Below are 27,046 nucleotides of genomic sequence, written 5' to 3'. Positions count from 1 at the left end.
ATGGGAACTCCCTGGACTTTCTGCCCAATTTTGCTATGAGCCTAAAACTCTAAAAAATAAAGTTTTATGTTACGAAAAAAAAAACCAACAGAAAACGAAGAATGGTCCCTAATTATTTTTTTTTACGTTAATGCCTATATTGAGACTAGTAAGGCGAATACATTAAAATTATGCATCTATTCATAAAAAATAATGACACAGACACCATTTCCCCTATTAACAATATCTTAGACTGGTAGGAGACATTTGTTACAATTAAGGAACTGATACCGATAGATTATAATGAACTGAAGTCCATGCTTTATTCAGATTTTCTCAGGTTTCCCCTAATGTCCTTTTTCTGCCCCAGGTTCTGTTTGGTACAACTGTAACAAATAACGTTTGAGTTAGCCCTCAGTCTTGGCCTCCCCAGGCCATAGAATCAAATTGCTCTAACACTTACGAAGCGTGTAGGTGAGGGGCAGCTTCTAAAGTAGCCTCCAGGACCCCTACCTCCTATAATCACACGCTGGTCTGATCCTGTCCCCTTGACGGTGGGCAGGACCTAGTGAGTCCCTTTTAACTAACAGAATATGACAAATGTGGTGGGATGTCACAGCCAAGATTTGGTTACAAAAGACTGTCTTGCTGGCCCTCTCTTGCACCCTCGGATGGGAGCCGACTGCCATAATGGAAGCAGAAACTGAAGAGGGTCGCCAGGCAACAGTCGGTGGGAAATGGAGGCCCTTCATCCATCAGCCAGCAAGGGACTGAATCCTGCGAACAGCCACGTGAGTGACCTTGGAACAGAACCTTCCCCCAGTTGGGCCTAGGGGGGCAAACTTCTGGATGCTTCTTATCAAAGTGCCCCAGTACCTTTATAAAAGAGGCCCCAGAGAGATCGCTTGCCCCTTCCACCATGTGAGGACACACAGCTTTACTGAGGTACCATTGATATACACAACCTGCACGTATTCAGTGTATACAATTTGATGAGTTGGGGCATCTGCACACAGACCCCGTCGCCACAATCAAGGTTACGAACATGTCCATCATTTCCAAAGTTTTCTATGTATCCCTTTGTTTTGTGTTTTGTGTGTGGTTTTTTTTTTTTTTTTTTTTTTTTTGTGGAACGCGGGACTCTCACTGCTGTGGCCTCTCCCGTTGCGGAGCACAGGCTCCGGACGCGCAGGCTCAGCGGCCATGGCTCACGGGCCCAGCCACTCCGTGGCATGTGGGATCTTCCCGGACCGGGGCACGAACCCGTGTCCCCCACATCTGCAGGCGGACTCTCAACCACTGCGCCACCAGGGAAACCCTGTGTGTGGTTTTTTGTTTGTTTGTTTTATTTGTTTGTTTGTTTTGCGGGGCGTGGGGAGGATGAGATCTACCCTCTTTTTTTTTTCACTTTCTTTTTTATTGATGTATAGTTGATGTACAATATCATATAAGTTACAGGTGTACAATATAGTGATTTACAATTTTTTTGTGTGTCAATCCCAAACTTGCTATCTATCCCTACCCCCCACCCTTCCCCCCTGGTAACCATAAGTTCGTTCTCTAAGTCTGTGAGTCTGTTTCTGTTTTGTAAATAAGTTCATTTGTATCACTTTTTTTTAGATTCCGCATATAAGTGATATCATATGATATTTCTCTTTCTCTGTCTTACTGGGATCTACCCTCTTAAGAAATGTTTTAAGTGCACAGTACAAGACTATTAACTGTAGACACCAAGCTGGCTGTATAAGAGAGCTCTAGAATTCACACATCTTGTGTATCTACCCCCTAGTCCCTGGCAACCACCATCCTACTCTCTGTTAAGCTGTTACATTTTGGGTAACTTGTTACAGAGCAGTAGATGAGTAATACAAAGAGTCTTTCTGTGATCATCTTAGTCCAAAATCTTGCCCTTCCAGGGACACCATGTACACACTTCCAAGAACGGGCTTTCTGGATGCTCCTCTGGAGGGTGGCTCCCCATTGCCTAGGTCCATGTCCTACTCCTGGCCTTGCTGTTGACTGTGCCCAGCCCACTGTAACACACACGCACTGGACAGCATTGGGAAGGTTTCCAGGCAGCCTGGGGTTAGTCTACTGACCCGTGAGAACAGACTGTCTTAGTCAGCTAGGGCAGCTATAACAAAACACCACACCCACTGGTGGCTTCAACAACAGACCATGATTTACTAGTAGGCTTTGCAGGAACATGTAGATCAATCACAATCACCAATGACACACCAAGTCACAAGACGAAGCTGGTAAGTCTGCAACTGAGGTCTTATCAGGGAGCTGAAATCACAAAGACCCCTTCCCTTTGACCTTTTTTTGCCTTTAAGAAGACCTAAACAGACATTTCTCCAAAGAAGGCAAACAGATGGCCAACAGGCACATGAAAAGATGCTCAACATCGCTAATTATTAGAGAAGTGGAAATCAAAACTACAATGAGGTACCACCTCACACTGGTCAGAATGGCCATCGTTAGAAAGTCTACAAATAACAAATGCTGGAGAGGGTGTGGAGAAAAGGGAACCCTCCTACACTTTGGTGGGAATGTAAATTGGTGCAGCCACTATGGAGAACAGTATAGAGGTTCCTTAAAAAACTAAAAATAGAGTTGCCATATGATCCAGCCATCCCACTCCTGGGCATATATCCAGAAAAGACAAAAGCTCTAATTTGAAAAGATACATGCACCCCAATGTTCAGAGCAGCACTATTTATAATAGCCAAGACATGGAGGCAACCTAAGTGCCCATCAACAGATGAATGGATAAAGAAGATGTGGTATATATAATAAGCAATGGAATATTACTCAGTCATAAAAAAGAATGAAATAATGCCATTTGCAGCAACATGGAAGGGCCTAGAGAAAAGCTTACTAAGTGAAGTAAGTCAGAAAGAGAAAGGCAAATACCATATGATGTCACTTATATGTGGAATCTAAAAAATAGTACAAATGAACTTATTTACAAAACAGAAACAGACACACACATAGAAAACAAACTTATGTTTACCAAAGGGGAAGGGGGGAGGGATAAATTAGGAGTTTGGGGTTAACAGATACACATTACTATATATAAAATAGATAAACAGCAAGGACCTACTGTATAGCACAGGGAACTAATTCCAATGTCTTGTAACAAACTATAATGGAAAAAAAATTTTTAATAATTACACATATACATATATGTATATAATTGAATCACTTAGCTGTACATCTGAAAGTAACACAATACTGTAAATTAACTATACTTCAGTAAAAACAAAAACCTTGTGCCCCCAGCCAGCCAGCAAGATGGATTTGAGATGAGTCTAGGTCTCTCATCTTCCAGGTTGGTGCCTCTTCAACTAATTAACCTTTCTCTGCTCCAAAGTCCAATGTTTCGGTTTGTTTGCCTCACTGTTCCTTGGGCATACAACCTTGAGTTTGACAACACATATATATTTGTTTGCATATATATGTTTGTTTGCATATACATAGAGAAAGAATGCTAAAGCAAATGTAGTAAAATGAATCTAGGTGAAGGGTGTATGAGTGTTCATTATAGTATTCTTGCAACTTTTTTGTAGCTTTGAAAATTTTCAAAATTAAAAGGTGGGAATAACACACAAACCACCCTCACTCTACCCCATATGTCCCTCCAGCTGTCACCATTTCACCTTCTAAGCACAGCAAAGATTCCTTGGAGGCATCTCTGTTCTCCCTCTCTATGTGGTGGTTAAACATTTAATAACTGGCCCTCCAAACAAACCAGAAAGCTACCGATCTGTAGTGTTTTTCAATTCCTATTGTCTAAATACTCCCACCACGGCCAATTTCAGGCTATTAATGTGGTGTCATTAAAGACAAAATGCATAAGAGATGCACCGCATATAATATGGTATTTCCAGCCTACAGATGTGATATATGCAAATAACCTCAGTAGCATAGATAGTAACATAATTAAGAAGTGTTGAGTTTTAAGTATTTATTACCTTTGTTTTAATATAATCCAGTTGATCGTAAGTTTATACAATCAATTTTTAAATAATGGCTGTGTTTAACAACTGCCTCCAAAATTCCTGAAAATTTGATAGTTGGCTCTTGCCAGGCAGTACAAGCTGGATCCAGCACACCTCTGTAAAAAAAAAAAAAGAAAGAAAGAAAAAATCTCAGCCCACTGAAACCTGGCTTCCACAGCCACCATTCAACCAAAACCCTCTAGCCTGTCTCCCCAGGGACCTCCTCCATATTACAAAATGAAAAGGATGATAGATAGAGCTCTGGCCTGGTCTGCCTTGCTTGAGTTCTCTGCAACATTTAGCACTGTTTACTCTACCTGCCTTCTCCAAGGCCCTCTAGGTCCTCTTCTGACCTGCTGACCAATCCTTCCCAGTCTCCTTTAAGGGCTCTTCTTCCTCCATTTGACTATGGGGCTTTGATGTGCCCCTCTGACATACTCCCCCTGGGTGCTCTTGTCCAACTCCACGGTTTCAACTACAACTAAGAAGCCCAGACCTTCTTCTCAACAACAAACCTGTATATCCCAACCTCTTAACTAGTTTGCTCCTCTTCCAGTAAAGACATTTCAAACAAAGCCGAGTGGAAGCCTTCATCCCTTCTGTCACCTCGAGGTGAAGGTCCTGAGTTACAGAAAACGCAGATCTGTCCAATCCTGAAGCCAGGGAATGTATGTTGCCTCCCTTTCAAGTCCCATAGACCTTATCACAGTTTACTAATGCAAAAGGTTTCAATAGGGCAAAGGCAACATACATTAACCCTCCCCACGGTACCAGCCCACCACCCCTCCCCAGCCTCAGATTGCATGGCCTTGTCAAGGTACCGCCACTTGGTGGCGGCATTCTCCAAATGGAAAATAGTATCTGGGTGCTGACATGACAGAGGCTTGAGCTTCTTCAGGGCCAGGTGTATCAATTCACACTGAATCGATGGAGGGAGGAGTAGTCCACCCCCAGCCAGGTCTCAGCTTCCCGTTCCTTTTCGGGACCAAAACCAACAGGCGCCTTCCCGAAGTGCTGTACAAAAGTGGGCTCATTCGCCCTTGCTCGTGAAGCAACTCACTTGCCCGTCTGTTGGTCACTGTCCATCATTGTCAGTGAGAGCCAGAGTCAGTGGCTATTGGGCTGGTGCGTCGGTGTGGGTCGCTCTGTTTACCCGTTCTTCCGGCCACGCGAACCCCGAGTTGCCAGTCGGAAAATCACCGCTCGCGACAGAATCCACACCCTCAGGATCCGCCCCCTCGCTGTTTTATCCAACCATACGTCTCTGCCTCACAGGAGTACCCGCTCCCCAGGTCACATCCAGTCACAGTCCCCGCTCTTCCGAAATTCTGCCCTATCAGAGGCCTAGCTCTCTAGGAATCCACGCCCACCACGAGACCACGCCCCCCGTTGTGGAGTTCCCCTACGGCCCCGCCCTCCTTGGGAGCCCTGTCCAGTGATAGGCCTTTCCCTCCCACAAACCCCACCCTCAGGTCTCGCTTTTCCCAGACCCAGGCCGTACTAGGCCGACGCGGCGGATGACGCCATCGGATAACGCCGCGAGAAGGTCACACGGGATCTTCCAGTATGGCGGCGGCGGCGGCGCTGCGGGGAGGCTGGTGCCGCTGCCCGCGGGTGAGCAGAGTGCTGGGCCGGGGGGGGCGGACTTAGGGAGCTCCGGACCCGTGACCTCCAGAGCCTCGTTCTCCCCAGGCCTTTGATCCCTTCGGCCATTCCCTGAGCTCGGCGAGAGGCTAGGAGTTTGGTCGCTGGGTCAGCCGAGGCCGGGGCGGGGGCCCCGGAGCGAGGCCTCGGAACGTGGGTACCGAAGCGAGGCCTGAGGGCGGGGGCCGGGCGTGCCGGGCCGGGAGCGGATCGCCCCTCACTTCCTGGCTGACCCCATGTGTACCGAGGAGTGAATGGTGTCCGTGGTGCTCAGTGGAGAAAAAGTAGCGAGGAAAAGGCAAAAAACCGTGACAGTCACAGCTCACCTTTATATGCCACGTCCCCCTACCGGGAGCATTTCCTGCATCGCCTCTCTTAATCCTCTGAAAGTGTGGGAGGTAGTTGTCGCCCTGGCTAAGAGCCTGGGCTCATAGATGCCCTGTGGGTCAAGGCGTGTAAAGCGGCTTCAGAAAATAGTACTCACGTTGCAGCTGTTTGTCGCTGTTTCACAGGGTAGGAAGCTGGGAACTCAGAATTGTTAAGCTAGCTGCGCACGGTCTCAAGAGTTGAGTGGGGTGGCTGACCTGGTCCAAAGCTCAGGTCAGTCTGACTCCAGAGCCAGACTCTGGAGGAAGGAAAATATCTCCCAGCAATCTGAGTGTCAGGAGAAAGATGGTGTTTTTGACTCAGGACTGAGCTTTTTTTTCTGGGCTTGCTTGTCTTTTGAGGCAGGTTTTAAAGGTTGAATGTACACGTGTTTGGATTTGGGCATGTCCCAAGGAGAACCACCCTCAGGTTTGGTCCTGCTGGGGGATTTTTCTCCCCAGTGAGACAACCATCCACTTCTCTTTCAGGCTGTTGCTGAAGTCAGTGGCTCCAGGATCAATGGGTGTAGGCATTCAGAGGAGTAAAACAAGTTAGTTAAACTCCCAAGAGTTACTCTTGAGTAGCTATAGGAGAGTGTGGCATCTGTGTAAGTTCGGGGTGTTGCTTAGAGTGACTGGAGACAGGAAGCATGGAATGGGGAGAGGAAGGGCCCAGGGGATGTGGAAATGAAAGAGTGGTTCTATCAGGTCATTGACATCAGTGTACCTAGCTCCGTGCTGGGTGCTAAGGTGTAGCATTGAACAGGACCTGCATGGAGCTTCCCTCATGGAGCTTTTTTTTTTTTTTTTTTTTTGCTTTACGCGGGCCTCTCCCTGTTGTGGCCTCTCCCGTTGCGGAGCACAGGCTCTGGACGCGCAGGCTCAGCAGCCATGGCTCACGGGCCCAGCTGCTCCGCGGCATGTGGGATCTTCCCGGACCGGGGCACGAACCCGTGTCCCCTGCATTGGCAGGCGGACTCTCAACCACTGCGCCACCAGGGAAGCCCCCTCATGGAGCTTTAAGTTCATCATTTTGTAGGAGAAGAAATGCTTACCAAAGAGGTGCTACACATGAGGTTAGCAGCATCTTTGCCCAGGTGACGCCCCTAAGTTGCTCTGCTCACATCTCAACCCTGGACCAGGACATGGTAGCTTTATTCCAGGGTTATGCCTGGGACAAGTTAGCAGTGTTTACCCCTTGAAGCCTGGGCCTCTGGTCCTCCAAGGCTGGCAGAAGTAGGGTGGGCTGGTGAGAGAAGACCGCTCGCCACCAGCGTCGAGTCTTAGCCTGCCCATTTTCAGACTAAGGTGTTCAGCCAGACTGTCATATTTAGCCTTCTTCCACCATAGGTTGGCATTTCGTAGGACCCATCAGTTTCCCCCACGTTCAGAGGCAGGAGGGTAGATATGGGCCCCGGATGTGCAAATCAAGCGTTTTCTCTTTCCACCAGATTCCACTGGCTTCTCAGAATTTGGGAAGATGGTCAAGCATCTAGCATGCAGCAGACATGTGATAAAAATCGTCAAATGACTCTCAGACGACCCCTGCTCTTTTAGCGTGCCCTACTTCCTCATCACCCTCTAGTCTAAATGGATCTTTCTCTCTTCTCCCTCAATTAGAGATGCCTTGGAGGTGGAGTCCATTTTCTTTCCAGCCACAACCTAGTGCCACTACCCCATGGTACCTATCAGATGCCCCGGCCGAGTGGAGAGCTGACCCTGGTGAGTGACTCAGGATACAAGCAAGCCGGCAGGAGGGGGAGGTGTGAAAATCAGACCTAGTTGACAGGAGAGAGGGCTGCAGGATGCTGTCCACACTGCTGGGGGTGTCTGAATGGCAGGCATTCCACATCCAAGGTCTTCCAGAGTTACACAGCCCAGTGGGCCTGGTCCTCTTCGTATCCCGGGAAGTGCTCGACACTGTTAGGATTAGGGCTCCTGCCTCACACAAAGTAGCATGTCTCAGCTCTGCTGGCTAGAAGGGCATTCCTCTAACTGAGCTGAAATCCACCTCCCGGTGGCTCCCACCTGTGGGTCCTTCACTAAGCAAGTCTGTGCCCTCTGCTGGGTGACAGCCCTCTGGGCATTTGAGCAGAGTCACCCATCCATCTCCTGGAGCTGGGTTTCCCCAGGCCATATCTCCCTTACTCTTTTTTTTTTTTTTCTGCCGTACGCGGGCCTCTCACTGCTGTGGCCTCTCCCATTGCAGAGCACAGGCTCTGGACGCACAGGCTCTGGACGCACAGGCTCAGCAGCCGTGGCTCACGGGCCCAGCCGCTCCGCGGCATGTGGGACCTTCCCGGACGGGGGCACGAACCCGTGTCCCCTGCATCGGCAGGTGGACTCTCAACCACTGCGCCACCAGGGAAGCCCCTCCCTTACTCTTTATGTTGTTCCTCACAGAGAGCATTTTCTAGAGCTTTTTTGCCTTCCCTGTCATTCCTCTTCAACCACGTTTCTGTTGGTGCCTCACCACCATGGGGAAGAAAGCCCGAAATCTCACAGTCTCCAAATCCGCATGCTCAGGCAGCCCACACCCTCCCTTCCCTTCTGAGTCTCATCTCAGCTCTCTACCCTCAGCATGCTTTATCTCCCAGATCCTGTCCTGGGGCTGTTGTGGGCTTGGGACATGCCCTTTGGCGCTTCCCCTTAGTTGTCCAGCCCCGCCCTCACCCCCAGTTTGCAGCCCTGGAGTGAGCCATGGGGCTGCCGCGAGCTGGTGCAGTCCCTGACAGTCTTAGAACTTGGATTTCCCCTGGAGAAAGGCTGGTCAGGGCACATCTGGACCAGACAGCAGCCTGCTGTTGCCAGGCCGGGCCACCGCACCTGTGGGGCAGCGCCCAGACTTGCTGCTGCTCTCCCTGGGGCTGGACGGGGACCGGGGAGGCAGTCACCCCTGAAACTTGTAGGGTGAACCCCCTGCTGCTGCAGCAGACCCCGCACGCCGGCAGGAGTGGTGGGGGCAGCTGAGCAGGTGCGGTTATTTCCCTGTGACTTGACTGGCTCACAGTCAGTCTTTAAGCTTTCTCTTTCCTGAGCCTGCACGTAGTTACACAGGGAGCGAAGCAGGCATCTACAGCCGGCTGTGTCTGACCCCGAAGCCTGTGTCTCGGGTAGGGCAGTGCCTGGAGCAGGGCCTCACGCTGTCTTCTGGCCTCTGGGTGTGTTCCGTTGGATTTTCCTGTGGGGATTGCAGGGGGGACCCTGAGCTCCGGCTCTCGGTGACTGTGATCCTGTGGGCCAAGAGAGGGAGGTTTGTGCCAGTCCCCAGGCCCTTGGGTGACATGTAAAGCCCAGCTGGGGACTCGGGAGTGGCCCCAAAGGAAGAAGTTACCCTGGGCCCAGAAGCCCCTGGAGTAGGGCCTGGGCCGGCTCTTTTGGAATAAGGGGCCACAGAGTCCTTTCAGCTCTAGTCCTGGGACGAGGGTCCCTTTGGGTGTTGGCCTTTTCCTTGGATGGGCGTGTGTGAGGCCCCATGAGAATTCCAAGCTGCGCCTGTTTCTCTCACCCCAGCGAGAGAAGGGGCCTGGCATTTTCTTTTGTTTTTTAATAGACTTTATTTTTTTGAGCAGTTTTAGTTTTACAGGAGTATCAAGTGGAAAGTACAGGGCGTGCCCATCAACCTCCTGTCCCCCTCTCCTCCCACCGGGCACGCAGTTTTCCTCCGGTTGTACCTCTTGCAGTTAGGGCGGTACATTGGTTAAAACTGATGAGCCAGTATTGACACATTATTATTGACTTTAGTCTGTGGTTGACATTGGGTTCACTCTCTGTGTTGTGCATTTTATGGGTTTGAACAAATGTGTAATGTATCTACCGTTGACAGTATGGTTACAGAGTAGTTTCATTGGGGTAAAAATCCTCTGTGCTCTGTCCACCCTCTCTCCCCTCCTCCAGCCCCTGGCAACCACCGGCCTTTTCCTTGTCTGCATAGTTTCGCCTTTTCCTTGTCTTCATAGTATCACCTTTTCCAGGACCTTAGAGTTGGAATCCTACAGCCTGTAGCCTTTGCAGATTGGCCTCTCTCCTTTAGTGATACGCCCTTAAGGTTCCTTCACATCTTGTTTTGTTTCTTTTTTGAATCGCGATGTAATTGATATAACATGTCATGTGACTCCTCTTGTATTTTTTTCATGGCTTGATAACTCATTTCTTTTTCTTTTTTTTTTTTTTTTTGCGGTATGCGGGCCTCTCACTGTTGTGGCCTCTCCCGTTGCGGAGCACAGGCTCCGGATGCGCAGGCCCAGCGGCCATGGCTCACGGGCCCAGCCGCTCCGCGGCATATGGGATCCTCCCAGACCGGGGCACGAACCCGTATCCCCTGCATCGGCAGGCGGACTCTCAACCACTGCGCCACCAGGGAGGCCCCTCATTTCTTTTTCTTGCTGAATAATATCTTGTCCCACAGTTTACCGCCTGGTGGCTTTTTACTTTGTCTGTTATACTCTTCTAAAAGAGATAACTATTCACTGTGGGGTTTTTTTGGTTTTTGTTTTGCTTTGTTTTGTTTTCGTCGTTGTTTTTGGCCGCACCGAGCAGCTTGCAGGATCCTAGTACCCCAACCGGTGATTGAACCTGGGCCCTCGGCAGTGAAAGCGCAGAGTCCTAACCACTGGACCGCCAGGGAATTCCCCAGATATTGTTTTTATTTATTTTTAAATTTTTATTTATTTATTTATTTTTGGCCACGCCGTGCGGCTTGTATTCATTGTTAAACCTATATCAACAGAAAGGAGAAAATGAAAAAATTCTTCGTTTCTTTTGCATTCTTTCTAGTCCAAATCCTATTCTTCTGGAAACAGGAAAGGCTTTCTCTCCGGCTTGCTAGATAACATCAAACAAGAATTAGCCAAAAACAAAGAAATGAAAGAAAGTATAAAAAAGTTCCGAGACGAGGCCAGGAAGCTGGAAGAGTCAGATGCGCTCCAGGAAGCCAGAAGGAAATACGTGAGTCCCCTTTGCTTTGCGTCTCCCTGGGCAGTCACTCTTGCTCTCAGAGCCAGGAATTCCCTCCCAGGGCAGTGCTGGAGCGGCCGGGGAGTGAGGGGACAGGAGCAGGCCCCCAGCCTTCCAGTTCAGCCGTGAGACTGCAGCCTTCTCTACACACGGCCCAGCAGCACTGACGGGGTTTCAGAGCCCTCTCGACCTGCTGCATCAGAATCTGCATCTCCACGGGTCCCTCGGGCACTAGGTTTGAGATGCGCTGCTCCTCAGGGCCTCTGACTGAAATGGGTAGAAAGTGAGTTGCGGGGCTGGTGTAATTATTATATTAATCACTGCCGCCGTCTCTCATGGAGTAGCTGCCAGGCGCCCGCCAGTGGATGGGCTTGGCACCCTTTATTTGTCTGCCCGTGAGGGCTCTGCCTGGCGGCACCCCCATCTCACCCATGGGCAGCTGAGCCTGGGGTTGTGGGCATTTGCCCCAGGCCCCTCGGAGGTTTTGTTCTGTTGGCGCCCCTCCCAGGCCATGGGCGACGCCTGTTCCCCCTGAGTCTCCCCAAGTCACTCACTTGGATGTAAAACTACCTGTGAGGGATTCGACCCTGTGGGAGATCGCCCTTCCTTTTCATTAAGGAGGAGGAGTGAGCCGAGGGGTCGTCCGGGGGCAGCGAAGGCCGAGCGTGGGACCGGGTGATGGGGAGGGGGCAGAGAGGGGCAGGAGAACGCTGAGAATGCCCCGCCCCGCCCCCAGTGTATCACTGGTGAGCATATGGGCAAGATCACCCCCTGCCGCCCAGACACAGATGCGGGGCCTGGGGCTTTGTGCTCAGGAGGGTCCCTGTCCCAGACTACAGCCAGGGACCCTGGGGGGCCAGGAGGGGACGGGTGGACAGGCTGAGGGAGTGGTAGAACGGGGTGTGTCTGGGGAGGAAGGAAGGGACTTCTGAGAAAACGCTTCTTTAGATTGTGTGTCGCAACACAAAGATACAACGTCCTTTACCCTAGAGAACCATCGAATCAGAAACCATGCGGACGGGCGAGGTGATCAGGAAGAAGCTGGGGGAGATGACCGGCACCGTGAAGGAGGTAATGGCCTCCGGACCCCCAAGGCCCCTTAGGGCCTCCGGAGCCCATCTGTCCCTCACCTGTGGTGGAGGAGTCGGGGAGCAGTGCTGGGGGCAGCCGGGGGTGAGCAGGCGGGGGAGGCTGCCTGGTCGGGAGGCTTCCGGAATCAAAGTCCAGAATGCCTTCGGGAAGGAGGGAGAGCTCAGACTAACCCACTGGCCTGCGAGTCACCGCTTAAGTTAGAAGCCTCTGAACTACAAGCAAGAACAGGAGGAGGGTGAAAGGAGGATGTTTTTCTTCCTGCCCTAGGCTAGAAGGAGGTTGGGACACTGCACGCTCCGCCCCCGGGAGAGTAGAGGTGGGAGTGAGACTCCTAGAGGGCCTGGGAGACTTTCTTTTTTTTTTTTTTTTTTTTTTTCTTTTTTTTTTGCGGTATGCGGGCCTCTCACTGTTGTGGACTCTCCCGTTGCGGAGCACAGGCTCCGGACGCGCAGGCCCAGCGGCCATGGCTCACGGGCCCAGCCGCTCCGCGGCATATGGGATCCTCCCAGACCGGGGCACGAACCCGTATCCCCTGCATCGGCAGGCGGACTCTCAACCACTGCGCCACCAGGGAGGCCCTGGGAGACTTTCTTTTTGTTGCTTCTCCTGGGCTGGAGAGAGGGGCAGGGCTTTGCCTCGAGGCCAGCCCAGTGCGCTGGCCTCACCTACCTCCCCTTTGTCCTGACCCCGGGGCTGCTGCTCCTGTGCTGTCCTTCCTGCCTGTTACAGGCCGGAGCCCTAGGGTCCAGTGCTCCAGAAATCATAGGCAGCCTTCTGGGGCATGTGCACCCCAGTCTCGGCTCCATGAGCCAGATGGGCTCAGGACACCTGCTCCCGCCCTCTGGAGGCTGGGTCTGCTGTTAGCTCGGGGGGAGCTCCTGCAGGCCCCCACCGGGTGCCATGCCAACACCTTCCTCTTCTCTGTCTCAGTAGAGTTTTGACGAAGTCAGTAAAAGTGACCTTGGCCGGAAAATCAAGGAGGGTGTGGAAGAAGCAGCCAAGACCGCCAAGCAGTCGGCTGAGTCTGTGTCCAAAGGTGGGGAGAAGCTTGGCAGGACCGCCGCCTTCAAAGCCCTCTCCCAGGTGAGCTGGGCCGGGGCTCGTGCCCGCGGGCGCTCTGGGCTCAGCCCCAGAGAGGCCTCACCGAGGGCTGCAGGGCACACCAGGCCTCAGCCAATCCTGGCTGAGCAGCCTCGGGCAAGTCACAGCCCCTAGGGAGCTACACGTTAACAAACCAAGAGCCTCCAACCCGATGTCAGCTGCTGACACCCTTAGCTCACATCCAGAACCCAGAGACTGTCAGGCTCTGGGTCACTTGAGGTCCTGAATTCATTCCGTAAATACCGCTTACCACGCGCTGGGCCCTCTACTGGCCATGGGGCCTCAGGAGAGAAGGTCCGAGTTCTTGCTCTCAGAGGATCCCGGGACAAGAATGGGGACAGGGAAGGGGCAGGCAGTTCCAAGTAACACATGACAGAGGAACGCTCGGGGAAGGCGCCAGGCCAGGGGAGTGGGCATCACCAGCTCGGGGCGCCCCACGCAGCTAGGTGTGGCCAGAGTGGTGGCAGGGACACCAGAGGGTCCTGGAGGCCGTGCGGGGGAGTTTAGGTTCATCCTGAAAGCACAGCCTCCCAGTGAGGATTCCGGCAGCAGCTCAGAGGAGGCCGGAGAGTGTCTTGGGTGATGGAGCCAGGAGGGAAATGGGCTCCAGAGGTTTGCGGAGGTGGGATCCAGAGGCTGGGTCAGCTCGGATGGAGGTGGTGAGGCAGAGGCAGCTCTCAGGACGCCCGTCCGGCTTCTGGCCCATGTGAAGGAATGTTTCCAGCGAGAGTGTGGAATCGGCCTCAGAATGTGAGGGTCGTCTGGGGGCAGCTCTTGGCGGGGGGCGGGTGGGGGCCGAAGTCAGAGCTGGGGTCTCCCCTCTGCCTCTTGCCTGTGCCTCCCCCCGAGGCTTGTGCGTGTCCTTGCCCTGCACCTGCGAGTCACGTGACCTTGAGACCTGGGAGGCGTGGCCCCGGGGTGGGTCCACAGCTGCTGGTCTGGGGTGTTGGGGAGCCCCAGCTCCCACATGGCCGGCTGTGCTCTGCAGGGCGTGGAGTCCGTCAAGAAGGAGATCGACGAGAGCGTCCTGGGGCAGACCGGGCCCTACCGGCGGCCTGAGCGGCTCAGGAAAAGGAAGGAGTTCTCGGGAGAGAAATTCAAGGAAGAGAAAGTGTTTGAGGCCAATGAGTAGGTACCAGACCTGCCAAGGGGCCCCCCTCTCACCACCTCCCCTTGCAGCACCTGCACTGCTCTCCGTTTCCCAGGACCCGCAGAGGGTTCCTACCCAAGTCCGTTTGTGGGGTTTCTTTGTGCTCGAGGTTCCCAGGCACCCTGAGAGGACTGGGAGGGGAAGGGCAGGGTGGCAGGAAGGGGGAAAGAGAAGGCAAGAGGCCGGGGTCGTCACACCGTCCTGCCGCCCCCTCTCCCCGTGCGCGGAGCGGCTCCCGGGCTGCGCTCACTTGCTTCCCCGATCTTCCCCAGGGAGGCCCTGGGGGTCGTGCTGCACAAGGACTCCAAGTGGTATCAGCAGTGGAAGGACTTCAGGGACAACAACGTGGTGTTTAACCGTGAGTGTCCCCATCTCAGAGAACTGCCTGGCGGCAGGCCGGTGACAAACACTTACCAGTGCTCCCCGAGGACCGGGCACAAGACAGAGCAGGAGGCCGGGGTCAGAGAGGACCAGTCACTCCCACAGCGTTGCCCAGCGAGTGAGCAGCGGAGCGCAGGCCTCAGGTGGCCTGAGGGGAAGCGCCCAGTACCTCTTGGGCGGCGGGCTACCGCCGTCAGGGCTGGGCCACCACCTTGGCTGGAGCCGGTGTCGTTGTGAGGCAGCCAGGTGCACGTGCCAGCCACCCCCCCATGTGAACTTGGCCTCGACACACCGAGGCCAAGAACCAGAACTTGGCCTGGACACTGAGGATGTCCAAAGGCCTGTGTTCCCTCGGTAGCGAAAACCGCAGCCAGCAGGGGCGGCGCCCGGCGTTCACTCGGCTCCCCTCAGCCCCTGCCGGAGGGGTCTCTGCAGCCTCCCAGAGTCGGCCAGCAGGCTCGGAGGGGGCTGTGATGGAGCGGGTGTGTCTCTCCGGAAGGGGCCCCTGACCCCATCCGCCACCCGCCACAGGATTATTTGAGATGAAGATGAAGTATGACGAAAGCGACAACGCTTTCATACGGGCGTCCCGCGTGCTGACAGACAAGGTCACAGACTTGCTGGGTGAGTGGGCTGCCCCGGGACCGTCCCCCAACAGCCCGAGCTGGTGGTGGGAGGGGGTCCTGGGCCCTCACCCTACTCCTGGCTCTGCTGCCCCAGGGGGCCTGTTCTCGAAGACGGAGATGTCAGAGGTTCTCACGGAGATCCTGCGGGTGGACCCTGCCTTCGACAAGGACCGCTTCCTGCAGCAGTGTGAGCACGACATCATCCCCAATGTCCTGGAGGTGCGTGTGCGGCTGGCAGGGCCGCGGCCCCGCGGAGAGTTCTGGCAGGGCCGCTTGGCTATGGACAGGGCTTCTGAGCGGAGAGGTGGCTCCAGTGTTGACAGAGGCCTGAGCACCCCACACGGCCAGCCCCTGTTAGTCAAGCAGCTCGAGAAAGCCAGGCCGCTGCGGTCTCCTGCAGCCCCCGCTGGTCCCTGGGCCGGTGCCCTGACCATTCTTGCCTCGCCCATGGGGTGTGTCTGCCCCAGGGACTGAGTTTCTCACCCACTGGAGCCTGGAGCCCCGTGGCTTGTTTCCCTTGAGCTCTCTTCCTGACATTGTTCCCTTGAAGCTGCCAGGGGCCAGGTGTTTGTCTCCCAGGGGCCAGGGGCCTTTCAGGAGTTGGGAGAAGCCGGCTGCTGCTTCAAGGGCGCCGGGGCAGTGCATGACTCAGGGCAGGGAGGCGGGACCAGCACAGCAGCCGAGGGGCCTTTCCTCTCTGGGAACCCTGAAGCCCATCTTCTGGTCTTCTCGCCTCTCCTTTTGGCACATAAACAAGGAGGAGGCGACTTGCTCAAGGTCACCCTCCTCTAGGCCCCCCCAAGCTGGGGCTGGAGCCTAGGCATCCTGCAGCCCAGCCAAGCCAGGGGCCGTTGGCACAGCCTTAGTGGGACCGCAGGCAGCCCGTCCAGCCCCGTGTGAATGTCCGTCCCTTCCTCCCACACCGCCTCCGCCTGGCCCCCTCTCCCTCCTCCGAGTTCCCGGGTCCCTCAGGACACTTGGCAGGGTTGGGAGGAGGTGAAAGTGTAGCATTTCCCCAAAGCAGCAGCCCAAGCATGGGCAGAATCTTCTGGGCTGAGATTGTCTCAGCCCCCAGATTCCCTATGGTTTCCCACCAGCATCTCACCACCCCACTCCCCCCAAAACCCACCCTCTCCCTCCCCAGATCCAGCCCTGTCTCTGGGTTCCTGTGGAAGCTTCTCTCATTTGCACCCTGGGAACCCTCCCCTGCACTCCCCCTCTGCCCTGTCCCGCGTGGACCTGGCTGTCTAAGGCTTCTTTGTCCCCAGGGGAGGTAGAATCCCCTGCCTGGCCTCCTTGGGTCGGTTTCCCGGACAGGGCGAGGGCCCCAAACGCTGCCACCTTCCTTTTCCTTCCAGCAGGCCGTTGGGACCCAGCCTGGGCTGCCCCGTTGTCACTTGCAGGGGCTCTGCTCCCACTGCTGCAGCCTGGCCCGGTCTCCCTTCCCCAGATTAGGACCCGGAGGCTGGGGCGGGGGTTCTGCAGAAGAAAGGTTCTAACTGGAGAACATTCTCCAGAGTTTACCTGCCTCAAAAGCCCACTCTCATTCTCACACTTTTTTTTTTTTTTTGTCTTTCCCTTTTTAGGCCATGATTTCTGGAGAGCTCGACATTCTCAAAGACTGGTGCTACGAAGCTGTAAGTGCTTGCTTGCTTTCCCCCCTTATTTAGGCCTCAGAAGAAATCACAGTTCAGAGGAGATCTGCTTGGATGGCTCATTCCGAGAAGGGCGGGGGTGGCTACAGGCTGGGGGCCCAGGGGTCAGGGGGTGGGCGGAAAGGGACGGCAGATAACTCGGGGGGTGCATTCGATATTCCCTCAGTGCACGGGGGTCGTGGGTGCTGGCTGGCAAGTGGGGTTTGAGGCCCCACAGCCTCCCTTCCCTGGGCCGGAGTTACATCATCGGGCTCATCTCATGGGGGTCGTGAGGATGCTTTGGGGACACAAGGGCAGCGCTCCAGCACATGCACCGCTGGATGTATTCATTAGCTGTTCTCATTGCAAGATCCTCAAACACACCTAAACAGACATTGATAGATTCCCACCCGGGAAGAGCCGTGTGTCCTGACGAGGCCCGGCTGCTTCCTGGAGTCGGGGCTCTGGGCCCCGGGCCACAGGCCTGCTGGGCTGCATGGCGGCGGCTCAGGCGTCCTTGGGAGCATGCTGTCTGCACTGCCCCTTCCTGGCAGCCTGCCCATCCCCGTCATCAGGCCACCTCACCCCACCCTGCTCACTCCCTGACCTGTGTCTTCACCGCGTTTGTTCCCCCCCCTCCCCCACCAGCTTCTTGATACTGAGCAATCCAGAGTCTCTTTTGGCTGATTTTATTCTGTACCCAGCTCACAAACAACTTGAAAAAGCAGAGGAGAAGATGTCAGGTTTTCTTGTTAAATACTCCCCTGCACAGTGACTAATCCAGCGGGCATTTATGAGTGGTTTGGGGTTTTTTTTGTTTTTTGTTTTTTTTTACTTGGGGACCATTAGGATGTGGCTGGTTACCTTTGCCAGCAAGCTGCTGCTGGTGCCCCTGGAAACGCAGCTGAAGTTGCAGCCACTCACACAGGGGTGTTTTGAAAATGTCATCTTTAAGAAAACCACACAAGAAGTCAGATTGGCCCTTTTTTTTTTTTTTTTTTCACTTGGTGGATCAGTCAGTTACTTCCATAAAGAGTGGATGCTGTTGGAATGCCTTCTGTCATGGTTGCTTGTTGAGATACAAGGCTGCTGGCTGCTGTGTCCCGGGCCTGGGAGCAGGCACAAGAGGGTTAGGGTGTCATTTGGGGCACCACTGCCCCCGTAAGAGGAACAGGCTGCCAGTGGCCGAGACCCGCCCACAGGGGCTGGTCAGTGACAAGGCGGTAGACCTGGGCAGTTCACCCCAGAGCAGCCATGGGGTAGGATGAATCCTAGAAAAAGCGTTTGGTTCCAGGCCAAGATTCACAGTGAGGTGAATGTAGGAATGTTCAGGGTCAGCCAGAGAGGCCTCGACTTACCTCTGGGAGTGTATTCCAGATCGCGTTCCCAGAGAATTACCGGCCTCGCTGATTAATACCGCTTTCAATAGTATTGATACGGTGCTGTCTTTATAATGAGAGGGCAGTGTGTGATTCGAGCCAGCCAACGGGTGGCACCGGCCTCCCTGCTTGGACCCATGCTCCTGGCATCTGCCACTCCTGGCGCTACACACCCAGGAGCCGGGAGCCATTTCTGGAAGGTACAAGAGCTGAAATCCTGAAACCCCATGGTGAGCTCGCCCACAGGGAGCTTCCCGAGACACCGCAGCAGCCCCCCGGCTCCCCTGTGGTGCAGTGCCTTGGCGTGGCTCGCACGCACAGGTGGCCAGCCATACGGTTGGGTCTGGCTTCTTGTTGCAGACCTACAGCCAGTTGGCCCACCCGATCCAGCAGGCCAAGGCGCTGGGCCTCCAGTTCCACTCCCGCATCCTGGACATCGACAACATCGATGTGAGTGCCTCTTCCGGGGGGCCAGGTGGACCCCAGGGTGGGCAGGGGTGCTTCTCTGAATTGCGCTCAGCTGGGAGGGTTGGGCTCCCCCTCCCTGGAGGATTTCTAGTGCTTGGATTAAATGGCCTCCAGGGTCCCTTTCAGTGGAAGGTTTCCACAGTCTTGCTGTCAGGAATTCTCAGGCAAGTGGTGGCCCAGGGGGTGCTGTTGCCCAGACCAGGGTCCCCTGAGGCCCCTGAAGCCAGGGCTATCCCTGCACCTTCACTGGGGAGGCTTTGTCAGGACCGCTCAGGCCCCCCACTGGTCTGCTCTGCCACGATCCCCTCGATTTCCTCCCCGTGGGGAGCTGAAGGCACACCTACACCTGTGCGCGAGACAGCCGGCTCTGAGAGGCCATTACACGCCTGCACAGCCTCAGTCCGGGGAGCCTGTGTGGGTCCTCAGTGGTTCACATTCTGCCTCACAATTGGGACGTGCCCGCCTGGGCCAGTGGGAGGTGGCAGCCCTGGGGTGCTGAAGCAGGGGTCTGCACCTGGAGTGGGGAGCGGCAGCGAAGGGGCTGGGGACCTTTCTCAGGCCTGCCTGCCCTGTCGTGCCCCTCCCCCCTGCCCCTGCAGTTGGCCATGGGCAAGATGATGGAGCAGGGCCCTGTGCTGATCATCACCTTCCAGGCCCAGCTGGTGATGGTGATCAAGAATCCCAAAGGCGAGGTGGTCGAGGGTGACCCGGTGAGTGAGCGGGGGAGGGGATGGGGCGGGAACACGCAGTGAGGCCAGTTGAGAGGGGATGCGGCGTGGCAGGGCAGCACCTTGAGCTGGGCCTGGCGGAGGGTCGCTTATCTCTCCGGTTTGACCAAGTCCTGAGTTACAGCCTCTGCCCCTGCCTCTGCTCTGGACCCCAGACCCAGGCCGACCCCGCAGCACCACTCCCTGGTCCCTCCCAGTGCCCTGACCTGGCAGCGTCTCTCTCCGTGCCCTGCACTCGTCCTGGAGTGGGTGCCGGGCTCACACCCTGCCTCCAGCCCTCACCCTTCCCTGATTCTGCAGGACAAGGTACTGCGAATGCTGTGCGTGTGGGCTCTCTGCCGAGACCAGGGCGAGCTCAACCCCTATGCGGCCTGGCGGCTCTTGGACATCTCCGCCTCCAGCACAGAGCAGGTCCTCTGAGCGCAGCAGCCACGACTAGGGCCTCGGGGCTGGATCGTCACTGCAGACACACGGGGGACTGGTGTCCACCTGCAGCAACTAGACCTCTGGGGACAAGACTGTCAGCTGTGCCCCCGCCGTGCCAGGACTGCTGCAGAGCTAGCGGGATGCGGCGGGGAGGGGAGGGGCTGCTGTGCACAACGCCAGCCCCAGCGCCGCCCCTCTGCCCCATGGGGGCTGCTCGGGCCCCGGGCACCCAGGCCACGGGCAGTGCCCAGAGGCCCCCAGCCCAGGGGTACCCTCCCAGGACCCAGTGGTGCGGCCTGGGCCCACTGGCCACATCAGCCAGGCCGTTTCGGCCTTTTTTTTTTTTTTTTTTTTAACAGTGCCCTTATTATTATCCTATACATACGCAGAGATTTGGAAATAATAAAACAACAAAGTGCAGGAGAGCAACCTGGGTAGTCCAAGGTGTCTGTCACTGGGGTGGGGGGAGCTGGGACTGGGGGGCGCAGCCCAGTGGTCATGGGGCAGCGGTCATGGTCACTGAAGGAACTCAAACAGGAGGAGGACTCACCTGGAGGAGACCCTGCCCACCCTCAGTATGTTGTCGGGCGGGGGGAGGGGGGGAGGAAGGAGACTGGAAAAGCTACGGAGGTTTTCAGTGACCTGGGTGGGGTCGCTTGAGGGTTGGGGTCCCCGAGGCTTGAGGACCTTAAGCGCCTGTATGAGTTTTGGGGGCACTGGGATCCCCCAAACAGGGAGTCTGAGGGGTCGGTTGCAGAGGAGAATGGGGCTGTGGGAGCTTAAGTCGGGCTGGGTGGTTTGGAGGGGGTGCCTGTGGGGGTGGAAGGGCAAGGCCCTCGGTGCTCATGGTTCTATGGGGCCGGTGGTCTCCCCGGCGCCTCTGGGCGGGGCCCTGTTCTCCCGGAGGACGGGGCGGGGTCGCGGGCCCGAGCGCCGCTCCCTGCGCAGCCTCCGCCCCCCGCGGCGGCCCCGCCCCCGTCGCCATGGGAACAGCCGCGGCGGCCCGGCTGGCGCGGAGCTCGCCTGCCTCGGTCTCCGCCGCTCCAGGGGCGGGTGGGGTGGGCAGAGTCCGGGCCGCTGCCGCGGCCACCGGGGAGAGACCAGGAGCTGGTGCGGGTCCCGGAAGAGAGCGCGGCTGCCGGCCGCTTGGTCCCGGTCCCGGTCGAGGCCAGGGTGAGGGGCGCGGCGGGGCGGGGGCGCGGGCGGTGGGGGAGGGGGGGTCCCCAGGACGCAAGAACAAAGGGAGCGGGGTGGGGGAACCGGGTCTCGCCCCCCACCACGCAGCCCGGGCCGCGCGTTCGCACCTGTTGTGCGCGGGCCGGCCGGGTCGGGGTTTCCTCTCCTTGCTCTTAGCGTCCCCACCTGCGCGCACGCCCGGAGTTGGGTGCCCGCGGGCCAGGCATGGGCGTAGCCAGGGGACAAAGGCACGGGCGGGGGCTGAGGCTCGGCAGGGTAGTGGGGGGCGGCGGGTGGGGACGACGCGGGGGCGCGGGAAGGCGCAGCTTCATCCCTGCCTCCCGGGCGGGCCCCCTCCTCCGCAGGGCGCGCGGCGATGTGAGCCATGAGCGCGACGTGGACTCTGTCCCCCGAGCCGCTGCCGCCATCGACGGGGCCCCCGGTGGGCGCGGGCCTGGACGCGGAGCAGCGCACCGTGTTCGCCTTCGTGCTGTGCCTGCTCGTGGTGCTGGTGCTGCTGATGGTTCGCTGCGTGCGTATCCTGCTCGACCCCTACAGCCGCATGCCCGCCTCGTCCTGGACCGACCACAAGGAGGCGCTCGAGCGCGGGCAGTTCGACTACGCGCTGGTCTGAGCGGTGCGGCGCCCTCGGCCGGCCCTCCGCGGGGTCTCTCTCCCGGGGCCGATCCGACGGGGCGCCGCCGGGCCTGGACCGCGCTCAGGATCCTGCCCCCGAGCTCGCAGCCCGAGGGGGGAGGGCGTCAGGAGAAGTCCAACCCCTCCCCCCTCACACCCCTCCCATCTTCCCTCCTGGCCAGGCCGGAGCCCCACTTCGTGCCTTTATCCCGCCCTGTCCTCTCTCCGTAACTCACCGGCCCGGCTGGCCCCCGACTCTAAAGCCTGGGTGGGAAGAGGACGCCCGCCTCTCCGCCCCCAGCGTGTAGGTGGCTCTGCTATTCTTCTGCCGCCGAGCATGAGTGTCATGTCCGCTCCCGGGTTCGGGGACCCCCGTCACCCTTTCCCTCCCTCCCCTGTCCTCTGGCCATCCTCACTCCCCCGCCGCCCGCCCCCCTAAGTGTTGAGCCCCTCCTCGGGCTCCGGGCCTGCGGGCTTTCCTGGGCCCATGAGGTGGACGCTGCATACCAATATGCCCTGCGCGGCCTGCTCCGGAGACAGAGACTGAAGAGCGACAATGGCTGCTGTGTCCAGGATGCGAGGCTCCTTCCATGGCGGGGAGAGCGCAGACAGGCTCCCTCCCGCCCCCAGCCCAGGCCCCAGTTCAGGTCAGCGCGCCCCTCCCTCTGTCACCACCTCCACCCCTCATTGGCCCTCCTGCCACCTCCCCCTGGTCCCTCCTGAAGCCCCCCCTCCCAGGCCCTCCCCTTGCTTTCTCACTCCTCCCTGCCTCTGAGCCCATGGTATTAATAAAAGCTATTATTGAGCGCTTACTGCATGCCAAGCAGCGTGCTGAGGTAGCTCCTCCTGTACTGGGTCTGTTCTCTTTTCAGGACCCTGTTAGCATCCTCATTCTACAGGCCAGGGGACTCGGGTCCAGGCAGGTTGAGTGACGTGCCTACAGCTGGCTTCTAGCCAGGCTAGAGTTTGAACCCAGGGCTGACTTCTGCACACTCTTAACAGCTGCCCAGGGCTGCGAAACACCCAGATGTACACTCTGGAGGACCAAGGCATAATCCATCCCCCTTGCTCCAGGAACAGCCAAGACCACCCTTCTTTCCCTTGACTTGAGGAGACTCTGGGGGCCATGGAATGGACTTAGCCTGGTAGGGAGCCTGGATGGGGTGCCCTCAGCCAGCCCTGGAGGTTGTCTCCAAGAACTGGCACGGCCTTCTGGTACTGTGACCACACCCGCAGCCCCAAACCTTTCTGGCCTGGTCCCTCCGTCCCACCATCAGCATGTGCACTTTGGACACCACGGGGCTGGTGCTGTGAGGCCTTGGTCATGGAGTGGGCTGGCTCCGCTCCACGGCCCGCCTGCGAGCTGTGTTGTGCGCCCCCGGGGGGAGCCGTGTGCAGTGTGTGTGGGGAGAGACGAGCGTTGCTATAAAAGGCTGTGTGAATGCACAGGCTCTGCGAACAGAAAATTCACTGGCTCTCAGAGGACTGGTTCGATTTGGGGGAAGGTGGTGCCGTAGGAGGACACCCGGTTCCCCCACCCGACCCTCACCAACCTGCCCCTGAATCCACACGCTCAGCGAGGCTGAGGGAGGGGGGCCCCGTGCAGGGAGACCTGGCAGCACCTCTGGAACTTGGAGACCTTGGGTAACGGCCAGGACCCCACCCCCCTCCTCCACCCAGCTCTGCTCCTAAGGCCCCTCCAGCTCTCCCTCCCTCCCCCACTTGCTTCCCCAAGGCTACCTCAGGGACTCACTCCCCTCCCTCCAACTTCCTGCCACATGGGCAGCCCACCTTTAACCCTCCCGTGGTCAGGAGTCCAGCTCCCCCGACCTGGCCACCCTCACTCTGCTAGCCTCTCCCCTCCATCTGTATGATGGGGGGTCATCGGGCTCTGAAAACCTTTCCCCGACACGGGTCAGGCTCAGGCGTAGACCCTCCAAACAATCACCAAGGGTCCCCCCACAGCCAAGCCAAGGTCGCTCCAGATGGCATCAGACGACCTGGTGCAGTGGCCTTTACCGAAAACCACACCCTCCTCCCTGGCATGTCCCCGCTCCGTCCCCAGGACTCCAAGCTATGGCTCCCTACCTCTGATTCTGGGCCCCCTCCCACCTTTAACTCACAGGAGAAAGAGAGCCAGGGGGATAGACCAGAACTTTATTCACAGTTACAGGACACCAGATACAGGACTTCAGAAGGGATGAGAAGCCAGTGGGGGGAGTATTTGAGGGTGATTTTAGCCCAGCCATCTGGCTGGAACCCCCTCATCCCAGTTCTATGGCTGAAACCCTGTACAACTTTGCTTCGGTTTTTGGGGGTTTTTTGGCCGTGCTGCACAGCTTAGTTCCCCGACCAGGGATTGAACACGAGCCCTCGGCAGGGAGAGCATGTAGTCCAACCACTGGATCACCAGGGAATTCCCTGTGCTTCCATTTCTGAGACCCACGCTGTATCGAGCATCTTAAAGGCGACCTGTACTGCACACTGCGTCAGGGACCTTCCACTGTGGCAAGATCCTCAATGACAACCAGTGCCAGCCCAAGCAGGATTGAGGGCGTGGGGGCTCACTGATGTCTGGTGTGTCTGGCGAGGTGCCAGGCCCCTCACCTTGCAGGGGTGGCCACCTGGCCCAGAAGCTCCAGGGGTACCAGGAATGGGTTCAGGGGGCAGATCCCAGCTGCTTGCCAAGCGGATATCGGTTCGCTGGGCCCAGCATTCTCGGGGGCCTGAGGAGTGGCCTGGCCAGCCTCCTCTTGCCCCCCAGAACCTGTCCCGTCATCCTCAGCCCCAGACCCCAGGCCCCCACTGGCAGGGTCGGGCTGGGGGGCCATCAGGCGTAGGTACATATCTGACATATGTTCAACCAGGGCAGCGCAGGGCAGGCGGGACAACTCCTCAGGAAGTGCCATGAGCAGGTCAAGGACCACAGCTGACTCTGGTGATGGATGGAAAGGGGACGGGTGAGGGAAGGGCGGGGCTTGCCGCCGGAGGCTCCCACCCCCAGATCGTCAGCCCCTCCCTTCTCACCAGCTGCGGAAAGCTCGGGGCCTTGGCCGCCGCGGGAGATGGACGACAGGTACTTGTAGATCTTCTCGAAGTCCACAGAAAAGTCTTCCTCAGCGGACGGGCCAGCCAGGGACTCAGAGGATGCCTCAGGGGCAGGGCCTTGTGTCTTGGGGGCGGGGCCAGGAGACTCCTGCCGTCCAGGGGCCTCAGGGGCGGGGCCAGGAGCCTCAGGGCCCAGGTCCTCCTGCCCTCCAGGGGCGCTGAGCAGCAGTAGCTTTCCACGAGCCTGCGTGGGCTTGGGGGGCTGGGAGTGCAGGAGGCTGATGGGCTCCGTGGCCGCGATGGTGAGCACCTGGCAGGCAGAGAGATCAGGCAAGGAAAGGCAGAAGTGTCCCCGTGGGCTACTCCCCTGCCCTGCAGGTGACAGCCTTCCACCTCCAAATCCTCCCTGCCACCCTGAGGAAAGCGTCACATTCAGCAGAGGGCCTCAGAAGGGCGGACACTGAGGCTAGGGTGTCCGGTGACGGACCAGAGTCACAGAGCTGGCAAGAGGAGGAACCCAGGAACCAGGTTCAGCTTAATTAGACTCACATATATGACCCCGTCCCCGGGATACCCCCATCCTGCCTGGCGGATGGCTGTACCTGTGAGAAAGCCACGGTCAGGGCCTCCTCCAGAGGGCCTGTTATCTTCTCAGCCAGATCCATCCACACCTGGGTGAAGTAACCAGAAGGTGCTCACGGATCAACCCTCAGGAGTCCCCCAAGCCCTACCCCTCCTGGGGCTCCCCTGACCAGGTTATCCCCCCAACTCCCACTTCATCCTCCAGGGGCCGGCCTTGGGGAGCCTCGCCCCGCCTCACCTCGATGGGGGCCGGGGTCTGTGTTTCCCGGCGCCTGGGACCCTGTAGGCCATCTGGATGCATCCTCTGAGTGGCCTTTCGGAGCACTCGGCCCTTGAGCTGCCGGAGAAAGTCCTGGATCTGGGGAAGTGAGAGGATGAGGCCAAATGGACCTTCTAGAAGCCCAGGGCTAGGCAGTCCACTGCCTGCTCCAGGGCCGGCCACTGCTCCCTAGCCTCCCTCTGGCCCGGAGCTAAGGGTCATAGGGACTCTGCCCAAGGGTCTTGGGCCAAGGCCCCAGGTGTGACCAGCTACCTGACAAAGATGTTAAGGCTCTGGCCGGTTCTGGCTCCTCCCCGCAGCCAGGGCCCACCCCCGTGCTAAGTACTACCCTAGTCACCTACCCGCTTCGTCCACTCCGCCCCATTTCCTGACTCTCACTTCAACCCCATTCCCGCCCAGTCCCTCTGCGCCTTCCACCCAGTCCGGGGCCTCCGCTCTCACTCAGAGTTCGCTCCGCCCCTAAATTTTGGCTTCGCCCCGCCCCTCAGCCTGCCGCAGCACTGCCTCCTCCTCGCCCCGCCCCTCGGCTATGTTCCGCCCTCGCCCCGCCCTTAGCTTCTCGCAGGCACACAAGGCCCAGCCTTGCACTAGTCCCGCCTCCTCCGGCGTTCTTCCGGTTCCTCAACCTCGCCCCCGCCTCACCCTCGACCCGCCCACTCCAAGGCCCCGCCCCGCCCCCAAGCCTCACTCTCGTCCCGCCATCTCCCAGGGCCCGCCCCTCCGCCAGCCCCGAACACATCCTAGCCCCGCCTCCAGCCTCGTTCCCATCCCGAGACCCCCCTTTCACCTCGACCTCGCTCCGGCCCGACAGCTGCCGGGCCAGCTCGGCGGCGTCCGGCTCCGGCTGGCCCCGTCGCGCCTGCAGTAGTCGTAACAGCTGCCGCTTCTCGCGGGCGCTCCAGGCCGCGGGGCCGGTCACCTCACCCAGATAGCGCGCCGGGGCCGCTCGCCGCCGCTGCGGGGGCTTCATGCCGGTGAGGCGGGTGAGGGCGGTGTCGTCGTTCTGGGGCCGTTACCCTAGTGGGCGGGGTTACGGCGGCCGCTGGGGCCAAAAGACCCCGCGCGGAGGCAGAAGTAGATGGGGGCGTGGCTCTGGGTTTGCGGGCCGAAGGGAACTGCCTCCCCGGGAAGTAATGGGGAGACTGGCATCTAACTGAGGCGGGGACGAACGAGACCCCCCGCCCGCATTCTATCTCATTCGTGAACTGGAGCCAACTTCTTAGATCTCGTGCCCTCCTTCCGTTCCAGGACTACGTCTTGTGAAACTCCTATTATGTGTTTTGTAGCCAAGAGCCTGGGCTGTGGGGTCGGCCAGCCCTGACTGGTGAGCAAGTGATTTGGCTTTGCCGAACCTCAGTTTCCTCAACCGTAAAATGGAGCTAATAGTCCCC

The 27,046-nt window shown here is 57.6% G+C and overlaps 3 protein-coding genes across 3 annotated transcripts; 2 read left to right on the top strand and 1 right to left on the bottom strand.

Annotated features, from left to right (window-relative positions):
• Positions 1-5,477: 5,477 nt before the first annotated feature.
• Positions 5,478-20,362, top strand: TIMM44 (translocase of inner mitochondrial membrane 44). The gene is made up of 13 exons (XM_082623706.1): positions 5,478-5,597; positions 7,613-7,714; positions 10,769-10,939; positions 11,939-12,019; positions 12,974-13,123; positions 14,130-14,269; positions 14,564-14,649; positions 15,204-15,296; positions 15,393-15,517; positions 16,885-16,935; positions 18,672-18,761; positions 19,379-19,489; positions 19,808-20,362. The coding sequence occupies exons 1-13, from the start codon at positions 5,550-5,552 to the stop codon at positions 19,925-19,927; spliced, it is 1,368 nt and encodes a 455-aa protein (XP_082479832.1). The 5' UTR covers positions 5,478-5,549; the 3' UTR covers positions 19,928-20,362.
• A 574-nt stretch (positions 20,363-20,936) lies between these two features.
• CTXN1 (cortexin 1) lies at positions 20,937-22,596 on the top strand. Its single transcript, XM_082622968.1, has 2 exons — positions 20,937-21,106; positions 21,475-22,596. Exon 2 carries the CDS (start codon positions 21,495-21,497, stop codon positions 21,741-21,743), a length of 249 nt encoding a protein of 82 aa, XP_082479094.1. The 5' UTR covers positions 20,937-21,106; positions 21,475-21,494; the 3' UTR covers positions 21,744-22,596.
• A 1,292-nt stretch (positions 22,597-23,888) lies between these two features.
• On the bottom strand, positions 23,889-26,838 carry SNAPC2 (small nuclear RNA activating complex polypeptide 2). The gene is made up of 5 exons (XM_082621556.1): positions 26,443-26,838; positions 25,614-25,733; positions 25,396-25,464; positions 24,773-25,103; positions 23,889-24,680 (listed from the first exon to the last, which is right to left on the bottom strand). Exons 1-5 carry the CDS (start codon positions 26,623-26,625, stop codon positions 24,349-24,351), a joined length of 1,035 nt encoding a protein of 344 aa, XP_082477682.1. The 5' UTR covers positions 26,626-26,838; the 3' UTR covers positions 23,889-24,348.
• Positions 26,839-27,046: the final 208 nt, after the last annotated feature.

Source organism: Mesoplodon mirus (assembly GCF_964341445.2).
Source record: "Mesoplodon mirus genome assembly, chromosome: 5".
Taxonomy (NCBI): domain Eukaryota; kingdom Metazoa; phylum Chordata; class Mammalia; order Artiodactyla; family Ziphiidae; genus Mesoplodon; species Mesoplodon mirus.
Note: the sequence above shows the minus strand (reverse complement) of the source record. Positions and strands in the feature narration are given on the sequence as shown.